General features: G+C 34.5%; 1 protein-coding gene across 1 annotated transcript in view; it reads right to left on the minus strand.

Moving 5' to 3' along the window:
* Positions 1 to 1,879: 1,879 nt before the first annotated feature.
* The window catches only part of LOC106462509 (osmotic avoidance abnormal protein 3-like), an 86,110-nt gene continuing 75,905 nt past the window's right edge, over positions 1,880 to 12,084 (minus strand). Inside the window, exons 14-16 of the mRNA XM_022389799.1 lie at positions 10,547 to 10,650; positions 10,079 to 10,184; positions 1,880 to 3,466 (exon numbers count right to left, since the gene is read on the minus strand). Of these exons, the coding sequence (XP_022245507.1) occupies positions 3,216 to 3,466; positions 10,079 to 10,184; positions 10,547 to 10,650 (461 nt within the window). The 3' untranslated portion in view covers positions 1,880 to 3,215. The remainder of the gene's footprint in view (positions 3,467 to 10,078; positions 10,185 to 10,546; positions 10,651 to 12,084) is intronic.

Consider the following 12,084-nt stretch of genomic DNA (forward strand, 5'->3'; position numbering starts at 1 on the left):
AATCTTAAAAACTGTGATTCTAAACCTCCATGTTCATTTTAAAATTAACAACAAAAGTAAGCAGAAACACAAACGTAGCTTCTCTGATTATAAAATACATACATAACATTTTATATGATTGTTTCTTTGAGTAGAACATGTTGAAACAACAGAAAAGGTGTCATCAAAATCAAAGTGATAAATACTCATATGTCACAACTATACATTCTTTTTTTTTAAAAACAATGACATCAGTTTAATCATAACCTTTCCAATTTATGTACTGGAAAACAAACATAAAAAATACACTTAAAATTCTGGAAAGTATATATAGATTGAGTCACATTTTATTTTCTTGGAAAGGATAAAAGACATAAAAATAATGAGGCAAGTTCTTAAAAAAAGCAAAAATATATTTACAATTATGTGGATTCATATATTTGTACCTAAGATCTACAAAATAATTTACAAGAACAAGTGTAGGTTTACTAACACTCATTCATATGAAAAAGTAACAGAATGTATACTTTTATACAAAGTTATGGGGAATACCAAAGTTTTTCTTTAATTACTTTTAACAATCTAACAAAAAAATAAGGCTTTGATTAACGATATCCTTCACACAACACAAAATCACAAATTCAAATCATGAACAAGCAAATAATCAGGCAGCTATATCTGTTCACTAAGTGGCTGCCTCTACTCTTCTGTAATTAACTTGCAACTGAAATTCACTATTGTCAATGTTTCTTGAGTATAAAGCAAAATATAATGGTATAAAATCAATATGTTTTTGATATTCTTGACCAAGCAATCTTGTTTATTGTAATGATTTGTATGGGGACTAATATATCATGTAAATGTTACAGAGAAGAATATGTAGCTAGCAAAATAGAGTGACACATTTAATATTAATACAAAATTATAATTTCTAAAATCATCTTTATGTTCCTGTGTTGTGGATCAATTTCATTACTCTTAAGGTGTAAATGTGCAGTAAATTTAGTTAAGCCTTGCTTCTTGAATATAGTACTCTCCAAAATATCACAGTTAGAGATGTAAAGAAATACATCAATTTATAACTGAACTATTAATAATCCTAATTTACATATATATATATATATGTGTGATTTAACAATGCGTAATTATTTGTGTTTTTGTATATATATAAATATTTATTTATTCATTTATATACATATATAACCTCAACAGAAATGAGATTCAATAAACTGAGCTCTCATTAAGAGATTGATTAAAATCCCCACTGAACAGATATTGTTCATGATAAATAACTGGAAACATCTGAGATCATGATACTGAGATTAAAAGTTAGTAGTCTTTTCTTTTTTAAAGAGTAAATAACAGGTTCAAATTAACTTTTTTTGTAATGCACATAAAAAGGAGTTGCAGAGAACCCTAACAAATGATCTTCAAAATGACATTTCAATAAAACTGTAGATAAATTTGACAAAAAAAGAAAAAGAAAACTAGAACAAGGAAGAGTCGTACTTTTGAGGGCAACAACTCGTGGAATGGATGAAACCAGCATCTAACTCTTAACTAGATATGACTGGAATGCTCCTAAAGGGACTCTGACATTTCTTAATGAATTACAAAAGGGAAAATACAATGTACAGGAAACTTCATGCAAACAAAAAGCATTGGAATGACTAGAATTAAAAAAATAAAATTCAGAATGTAAGATTTGTTTGTTTGTTTTTAATTTTGTGCAAAGCTACATGAGGGCTATCTGTGCTAACCATCCCTAATTTAGCAGTGAAAGACTAGAGGGAAGGCAGGTAGTCAACACCACCCGCTGCCAGTTCTTGGGCTATTCTTTTACCAATGAATAGTGGGATTGACTATGACATTATAATGCCCCCATGGCTTAAAGGGTGAGCATGTTTGGTGGGATGGTGATTCGAACCCACGAACCCCAAATTGTGAGTCAAGCACCCTAACCACCTGGTAGAATGCAAGGAGCATGACTGATTCAAAGCAGAAATGTGGAATGAAAAAGTTGGTTTACAGTATATTTTCAGAAAGGTAGTTCACACATAATGAAATGTCAGTAAAACAGTTAAAGATCAAGCATTGAAAAGAATAATGCCTCTGACACAGTAGACTTCATCTCAAACAGAGCTGTGGCTACTAATTAAGGGGATTAGTATCTCCTTTAACAGGGATGTATGCTAATTATTATGACTACCTTAAAATGTTCTATGATGTAAGTCCTTAAAAAAAGGCAAACAGTGAAAATCAACCAATAAACAGCAGTAATACTGTGATAAAACTCTATTTTAAAGATTAATATACTAGCATAAAAGATTTCAAGGTTAAATTTTCCAGTTTTGCCAATATAAAAAAACAGGATTACAACATACAGTGATTAGTGTTTATTGTACTCTAATGCCATTACTCATGCAACAAGGGTATCATATTTCAATTAAGAACACTAACTTCAAATGAATTCCTGCACATAAGAGTTCTAGTTTTAAGTAAGATAGAAATTTAGTATCATTCCTCAATGATATTTGGTTTGTGTTTGGATAACAGCATTCTATCTTGCAGTACTAACCTTTATCACTTTTAAACTGTTTAAATCTTGAAATCTCCAGCATACTATAGTGACTTACACGTAAAACTTGTGATCTTAAATCAAGATTGACAGGGAACACTTATCCTTTTGATAGAAAAACACAAGTAAAGATAGATTTTATAATTAATAATCTAAATAACACTTTTTAAAAATATTTCTGCAGTCATCATCACCATCTACCAAAAATACAAACTGTATGTGAATTAAGGGAGTTAAATATACATTATTTAAGCGATGGTTTTGTATATCTAATAACACATATTATTTGCTTTATAAATATATAATTGTAGATGCATATATATATCACAGTCAAAAAGGCAAATCTGATACAAGTGGGTTTCCTAGATGTCTTGCATCTCCTTGCTTTTTGTTTGTTTGTTTTTTTTAAATAAGAAACAAAACAAAACTACATTATCTCATGTCATAGCCTAAACTGGCCATTAATAATAAGAAACCCCAAGAAAAAGAAGACTTGACATGAGAGTGAACTAAAGATGTCTCTAGCTTGATATAGTATTTATGGCTGATTTATAATATTAGTAGTAGTATCATCTGATTTATTTGTAACTTCACATTTACTTGAAGGTATTGGAGGCAAAGTACTGAGTCTCCTAAACTCACTGGGGATAGGAAGTTGTCAAATGGTCCAGTCCAGAATATCATCATTTGACTTGTTTAATCTTCTACTTGCTTTTTTCTCCAATTCAAGGGTGACAGGGAGAGCATTTAGACGTGTAGGCTTTCGGACTTCAGGGCCCATAGGTTCTGATAAACAAATGGCTGGTAATGAGTTGGACAGATTGCTGTTGAGTTTAGAGAACTGAAAGCCTCCAAAGGCTTCTCTGTTTGAGTTTGAATTTAGAAAATGTGAGCCAGTTTCTCGAGTAGCTGAGAAAAAAAGAAAGAAAGAAAACTATAAAAAAAAAAATCAGTTACTAAATAATAATTACACTTAGATAATTGAAGACAGTACTAAAACTTGCCAATGGTATAAATAAATTAGCAATTCTCCCATTTTTAAATGAAAAGTTATGAATGTGATCAAATTAAAAAATGTTTTTTTGTACATTAATAACCATGATTATTTTAAACATCAGTTCACTTCTGAAATAAAGTAAGTATATCATTGATATAAAATGTAAACATTTTGAGAAAGTAGTCATTAAAGGATTAGGGACATCGACAATTGTTGCTTTCATTTTTGTAGTGTTTTGTATTATTCACACTGTTTAAGAAACCTACAAGTACAAAAGTATTTAAGAATAAAAACAGATTTATATTTAGGCATTAAAATTAATCATATATATATTGGTTGAATTAATCTGGGATTTGTACCTCATTACATTATTATCTGACAATCAGATACAATAAATTAACTCTAACTTCTATATCAAGAAGTTCCCAAAGTGGTAGTATTTTGGCTGTCAAGTAACTTCTGAAACAATAACCTATTATGGATCAGTACAATATATTATAGAATCATCCTTTTTGTTGAAATTATATAAATTTGAAAGAGAATGCTTAGCTATTTTTTTTTTTCAACATGAGGTTTCTGTAGATTGAAAAACAATGCATACAACAGCAATTAAAGGCAAAATAGATAGCTTCTATTAGGTAAATAAATTGGTATTAACACTGAAATAACAATATTAATAACTCACCATTTTTGTAAAAGCATGAAAGATATAATTTTCCTACACTGAAAATGTATTTCTGATAGGTACTTACCACTCCTCACATAAATAGCTATTCTTGTTCAGTTCTGCCCTCTATATGTAAAAAAAAAATATGCATGCCACAAGCCTTCTATCTTCCATCCATTGGAATTGACTGATTCCAACACATCTCTCATGCAAATCATCATGTGGCAACCCTCCACCAAATAAGAGTACGACATACTCTCATGACGCATGTGACTCCCACTATTCAATTCTACTGAACTATCACTTCGAGTTTTGGTAGAAGATGGAAGCATCAGTTTTCAGTGGGAAGGAAGGGCAGGAAGTGTGAAAGAAGATAATTACTTATCGGAAATACATTTTCAGTGTAGGAAAATTATAACTTCTGATACAGTACATTACCTCTTCTCACATAAATATCTAGAATCCCACAATGAATTGGCAGAGGGACTGGTGTGAGGGAAGGAAAGAAGCATACTTTGAAAGCATCCAAAGGACATTCTCTAAGATGAGACAGTCAGTTTCTAAGATCTGATGTGGGGAACCACACCACTTCTGAACCAGGTATATTGTTCACCAATTTTAGATATATGTTGCATATACGGGTGGAAAACAGAGGAGCACATCTGACTGGGAAAGAACTATGGCCAGAAAGTGATCTAAACCATGCAATATTTATGAAACTCCATTCCCGAAATTATACAAGTGGGTAAAATGAAAAGGGTGTGCCCCTAGGTGTAGTGTGGCCAGGGCGTGATGGATCGTACACAGCAAGTCAACTACATTTATAACCATGCCGCTGGTAACCGACATCCATGCAGGGGTAGGATGAAGATCATACTGTCAGTAAGTCAACTACAATCCAAAACCTGGCCACTGGGTACTGACATCAATTGGGGGTAGGAAAGAGGATCATACCACTGGCAAACTGACAACAATCCAAAACCCAGACCACCAGGAACCAACATCCATGTGAGGGTAGGAAAGAGGATCATACTTCTTCACCTCAAGTTCATGAAAATGGAGGGAATCTAGTACCCCTCTAACCCATGAATAGGGCACACGTGAATATGATAAATTGATAGATTGATCCGGGAACCCGACATCCGGTATCAAAAAGATGTCTACATAATGTAAACCATCTCCTTCAAAAGTGAAATTGACCAGAACCACCCCAAGCACATTAACATCCTCGGAATAAGAAACATTGAGGGATAGTGGGAGAGAAAGAACCATAACAATCTGCAATTACCCCCACAACACTGATGGAGCATAAATGAGGGAGGAATATAGATATCTATAATACATGAGTGAGGACCTATGTTGATTGGTTCTACTCTAAATCCAAAACCTAGCCACTGGGAACCGATTGGCCACATGGGGGTAGGATGAGGGATCCAAATAGAAAGGATGAACTGCAATTTTGACATCTCACTCCCCTTCGTTTTTATGTTTCAGATTGGAGGATATCATGCCATCTATTATACCAGCAGAAAACCACTGCTCTACTCTCAACTGAATGATTTTATAATAATTTATATTTTTTGTTTGTATTTCATAAACCCATTCAGAAGGATGCCTCTATGGTACACCACCCCAGCAGCTTGGGACAGGAAAGTGGTAAGGACTCTCAAACTCCACTAGAAGAAAAGGGGGGGGGAAACGCATTGGAGAATCAAGAGGAACAACAACACCTAAGACAGTGTAATGGGTGACCATAAAACCCTATTTTTAAAAGCAGACCATAACTATTTATTCAATACAAGGCATGGCAGGGATGGACAGCTATCCCCTTCTGTTTTACCCATGTAGTCCATGGGTGATTATGGTCTGGGACAAGCAAACTTATGAAACAATCATATTGTAAGGATAAACCTACAAGCGATCTTGTGGAACACCCCATCTCTGCAGTGTGCTTTGCATGGCCATAGAATTATAATATGCAAGTCGACATGGCTTGATAGTGTGGATTTGAACAGTTAAAGAATACCTGGTCAGGCACCACTCGCCACAGAGTGGGATCCAAACAATGAGCATGAATAAAAGGGCCCCTGAAATGGAATAATAAAAGAAAAAAAACTTACCCAGTCAAAGTCTCACTGAATTCTGATATTCTAAAATGGCTACAGGCAGAAGATGATAACCCGAAGAGGAAGAAAACCACTATCCGATGCATATAGTGAGAGTCGAACGTATCATGGGCAGTCCAAATGCCTGATTGAAGAAGTACCTCCAAAGGGCAGTGAAGATGAAATGCCAATGAAAAGGTAAGGTGTGAAATTGGGTGAGAAGACATTTGGTACAAAGTAAGTGAGGAAGATGATAAAGAGGAAGAAGCCATTTGGATGAAGAGCCAAACCCAACTGGTGAAGGAGGAAGGAGAAAGAACATAAACAGAGGACAGTTGCCAAGGGATAAAGAGGTTGGAACGGATACCACAGAAGAAAGCCATGCAGGTAATATAACAGAGAGAAGCACATACAAGACATAAAAGTATTTCTTGATCAGAGTGAGGTTAAAGGTGTGAAACAGAAGGAAGGGAAAGCAGCTAAATGGAAAAGTTATCCTTATGAGCTGCCGAAGTGTTAGGGAGTAAAAACAATCCACAGAAAGGAGAAGGTATAAAGAAGGATAAAGAGTATGTGAAATATTGATAGCAAATAAACAGACCACTGATGTCCACAGCTGAATAGGAGAAGGAAGGAAAACATTAGGAAAAGTGAAACAAGAAGCACTGGGAGAGTGGTTTAAACCTAGGTGAAGTGAGGCAGTGTGAGAACCACATTAATATTCCCATCCGGACGGGCAACCTGCCACAGCTGATGACATCTGAAAGGAACACATCCACAGGTAAAGTGTAGAAGAGGTAAATACCTATGGGATCGGGAAAAATGAAAGGTGTGGGAGAGGACCACCGGAAAATCTCAGACTGAGGATTGAGAGACCACTCCATCGGATAAATGTTGTCTGGACAGGAATCCGATCCATAACAAGAGTAAAAGCACTTGGAACATGACATGCAATGATAGGAATATCGAGCGTGTGGGTCCAAAAAGAAGATCCAACGTATGAATAGAGAAGGATGGAGAACGGGTGCTGCCCTGGTGATTGAGATAAGCAACCACTAAAGAAAAGTTGGAATGTATCACTACCAGACGATTTCTGGCCAGATGGAGAAAATGAACCAAAACATGATATGCAGCAAGAAGCTCCAGGACATTGGTAAGATAAGATCTCTTGGCCGCAGACCATAAACCCTAAATCTTTCAGTTAATCAAACCACACACTCCATCCCCAAAGGTATGCATCCATGAAATGTGGAAAACCAGAGGAGGAGGAGGAGGAACCGGGACACCCGCTGATATGTGAGTGATATCTAATCACCAACACTGATCGATGACAAGGGTAGGAGGAAGGGTAATAACAGCTGACAAAGGATTCTTGCAAAATTCCACTGGTCACGAAAAGCCCACAAAAGAGCCAGCATATGAGCCTGACCTAAAGGGATAAGAGCTGCCATGGAAGAACACATCCCCAAAAGCAATAGAACTTTGCAAGCTGTAATTAAACTGAAAACCCACTGAACAAAGCCGATTAGGAGGAAAGTAGGCCCGACTGATATGTGTCTAGTGTAGAAAAAGTAAAACACCCAAATGGACAAGATATTGGATAGGTTGCAGTAAGAACTTCTCCAACTTGATTAATAGCCCATTATAGCTATCTCCAGGAGCAGCTGATAAGGGTAACAGGTGGATTCCTGTTTGGAACAAGCAAACAGTAGCCAGATGATCAAAGAAAGGAGAAAGCACAACCCGAGAGCATATACGAGACAAACGAATGCTCTGAATGCCCAACAAAACATACAGGGCCGAAATAAGTCTGAAGAGCAGTGCAAGAAACAGCAAAACCATCCTGTGAAGAATAAACCAAAGAGAGGGTCACAAATAACAAAATATTGGGATATGCAAATAATAATTCTCAACATTCTTCTTTGCCATCAATAATACCTGGAGAAAAAGCGCACCTAAGGGTGAGAAACGACTCTAAGGTAAAATGGGTCAGATTGAAAATTAGAATAAGGCAGGATAAACCTGGTATAGGCCACCAGTCTCTGGTTTGGCGTGAGGACAATAAACAGCCTGGAAAACAATGACGAACAAGTGCAATGGCCTGTTGAGACAAAAAATCTTGTACCTCCTTGGATAGATGCAGGCTGGTGGCAGGATCCCAAGTCATGGAGAAGAAAAAAGGGTACCAGGGACAAAGAAGGTAGGGAAAGAAATAGTAGGACAAGTTCCTCTGATAAAACCTGAAGAACCCATGGAACTGTAGTTAAAGATTGCCAAAAGGTAACAATATAATATAGTCAAGCTCCCACTGGACTGGAACACTATGGCTAGTCTCTGATACTGTTGGCAACATGCCCATCATTGTGGAATAAAATAATGAGATGAGAAACTCCTGGAAATGGGACAGGGATGGGTCAGATAAAGACCAGAACATGAATGGAATTGGGGTATGTTATGGCTCCAACTGTGACAAACATGCAACCATAGAGAAAAGGGTTGAGCGTTGATGCACAGATTACACACGAGATTCCAAAGTCTCAGATATATGATAGAAAACATATTACCAAAGAAATCCCAAAAAGCAAGAGGCAGCAAACATAGCCTGGACAAGGATGCATCATGACCCACAAAATTCCAATTACAGTGGAACCACGTGTGTAAAGTGAAAGCCGAATATGACAGAGTCAACATGGAGGTAATAAGGAATCATAGAAAAACGAGGAATTAGATAAAACATAACATACCTGAGAAATCATGTTGAAAAATGCCTCATTAGGTCTAGCTGACTCAGCAGAATGGGTAGGGAAAAACACTGCAAAATCATCAGCCTGAACAGGTTTGGCTTGTTCAGGAAAAATAAGGTTGACCCATATAATGATCAATCTCATGATGAATAATAGCAGAGAAATCCAACTACGGGTCTCCCCCACCTGCAGCCTATGAAAATAGTGCTAGAGGTATAACACCTGAAGTGGAAACACGAATCTCAGAATTCATTGTAGAAATACGTAAATCAAGCAAAAGTGTTTGTAAAATATGTGAATGTGACAAAAATAATAATAATGAAGAAATTCGACTTTGGAAATTAAACTATTAAAATCATGATTCACACAAAAGAAAAAATGTCTGAACAGGAGTGGTGCCAAATGAGAAGTGATAGTTCGGTAGAATTGACTAGAGGAGTCACATGCATCATGAGAGTATGTCACACTCTTATTGGTGGAGGGTTGATGCATTATGATTTGTATGAGAGATTCATTGAAGTCAGTCAATTCCAATGGAGGGGAAATAGAGATTGTGGCATGCGTAAAAATATTTTTGTATATAAAGGGCAGCACTGAACGAGAATAGCTATTTATGTGAGCTGAGATAATGTACCATATTGGAATTATAACTTATAGAACAGTTAAGATAATTCATTAGTAATAAGCTAACTGCTTCAACTGAAGTGACAATATTTCTAAATGGCAAGTAAGCAACCATGTTCTTTAAGAATGATGCATAAATAATATTGATGCTATACATTTTTTTTGCACATCATTAAAAGTCTATTAATAAATTGTATTACAGAGGTTTCAAGTGAGATCATAAAATTAAGATTAAAGCAAAAAAATATTTTTCAAATTTGTCAATCGAGATAGGCACAGCACAAACTGTACCTATGAACATATCAAACAAATGAAAAACAATGCATCAAACATAAACTAGTAATATAATTACTGTATACTATAACACAGATTGATCCAACTTACGAAACACTCGATTAGCATCTTTCTGAAACTTGCTGAGCAACTGTTCCTGTCTTTTAGGCTTAAAATATGAACCAGCAATGTCTTCTTGTTCTCCTCGCTGTAGTTTCTATACATGGCATATAATAAAAGCTCATGAAAATACTGTTTGTGTTAAGTTTTGAACTGAGTACAAGTAGTAATTTTTTCAAATAAAAACCTAAGTAGTTATACTTTACCTTAATAGTTGGTAAAACAATAAAAGATGTAATAAAATGTAAACTAAGGAATATGAAAAAATTGTCCAATTCATAATGAAAGTAAGAAAAGTAATTTCTCTCTTTTTTTTTAGTGCCAAAGTAAACAAAGTAAGTGCTATAGCAATTAAAACAGTGAAATATTAAACTCATTTTAAAAGAGTGCTATATGTAGCAAAAGTTTCTGAAGTGTTTTAAAAGCTGATCTGTTACACATAAGTATTATTACACATACCATTAAAAATTTGTCATTAGAAGACTCCTTGAAGTAGTTTGAATCCATAGGAGTAGGAGCAGAACGAGCACTGGATTGAGGCATGTACAGACCAGGCTGAATACCTATATAGGTAAAATATATAACAGTTCTATGGGTTTTTAAAAGAAAATTTGGAATTTTGATGGAAAAACAAGTTGGAATGTAAAAATTCTTTGGTGCATGTAGATGAAACTTGTAAAATAATATTGTAATGCTATTTTATTAAATTTTTTAGAAAAAAGCAAAATGCAAACTAACAGATATTAAAATCCCATAAAATTTATCACATCTAGATCATCAGGTGCATAAAATTAAACATTCTATTGATTAGAAATGTTTAAGTTTCATTCTATACCTAGGAAAAAAAAAGAAACTTAATGTGTAATAACTCTCAAGTTGTATTAAAAAATGTTTTGCACAAATGCATACTGATATTCTCTCTCAGCCACTAAAAGTACTTAGATTGTAGTTACACAAGTGGTAATTACAAAGTACTTTAGATGAGCTAGATAAAATGTAATTCTACCATATATATATGCCATCAAAAACATAGAGTTCAGACAAAACTCAAACCCAGTTTTAAAGTATTTTGTCTTTTTACCAATAGTACAAAAACAAAAAGCGACTTACATAAATTGTTCTGTGCTGATCTATAACACTCAGAAAAATTTCTGAGTAAGTTTTTCTCCATAATTTGTTTTTCATTTAGAATATTTTAAACTGCCTGAACCATATTCATCCCCTCTCTCCTTAGCATGAGATTAAATTTTATGTCTAGTAAAAGGTTTAAATATGTGAATTAAAATTTCTTGTTTGAACTTTAAGATTAACTATTTTATTTGCCTAAAAGTTAAGTTAGTTAACAAAATTTATGATGAAAAACACATTTCTGCAATACATCGTATTATCAAAAATCAGTCATGATTGTTCCTAAGCTATTTCTAACTTCCTTTGATTTTATACTTTGGAATTTGAAGTGTAACTTGGTCTCCTCATTTTTCCATCCTTAAAAAAAGTATTAATTTAAACAATGTTAAGTTGGGAGATTATTTTCTCTTTACTTGAGACTACAACTATTAATCCATTTTCAATAAGATACTTAATTATAAAAAACAACAAGCATGTCATGTTAAAAAACCCACCAATACTGCAAATTGTACTATAATACTGTTTATATCAATGAAGCTGGTGTTCCAATTCATTAAAAGGGACATAATACAGGTATTTTTCTGAAAATCAAGCAAATTTTAACATTACTAATATATAATACATTTCTATATGTAACTGTTACGTCTCCGTTTGTTAATTAACTTTCCGTAACTTCGTTCCGACGAAACTTTAGCGACACAAATTCTTTACTTAATAAAACTGGTTTATTCTTTCCGAATACAACTTTACCGATACACTCAACTTCAACAATCGCGCTATAACAACGAACGCGCTCAATAATACTTCTGACTGCAGATCAATTACACACCACCTACACACACATTACACTACCCTACCGCGTCACGTTT

The sequence above is a fragment of the Limulus polyphemus genome, unplaced genomic scaffold (assembly GCF_000517525.1).
Source record: "Limulus polyphemus unplaced genomic scaffold, Limulus_polyphemus-2.1.2 Scaffold1187, whole genome shotgun sequence".
Classification (NCBI taxonomy): domain Eukaryota; kingdom Metazoa; phylum Arthropoda; class Merostomata; order Xiphosura; family Limulidae; genus Limulus; species Limulus polyphemus.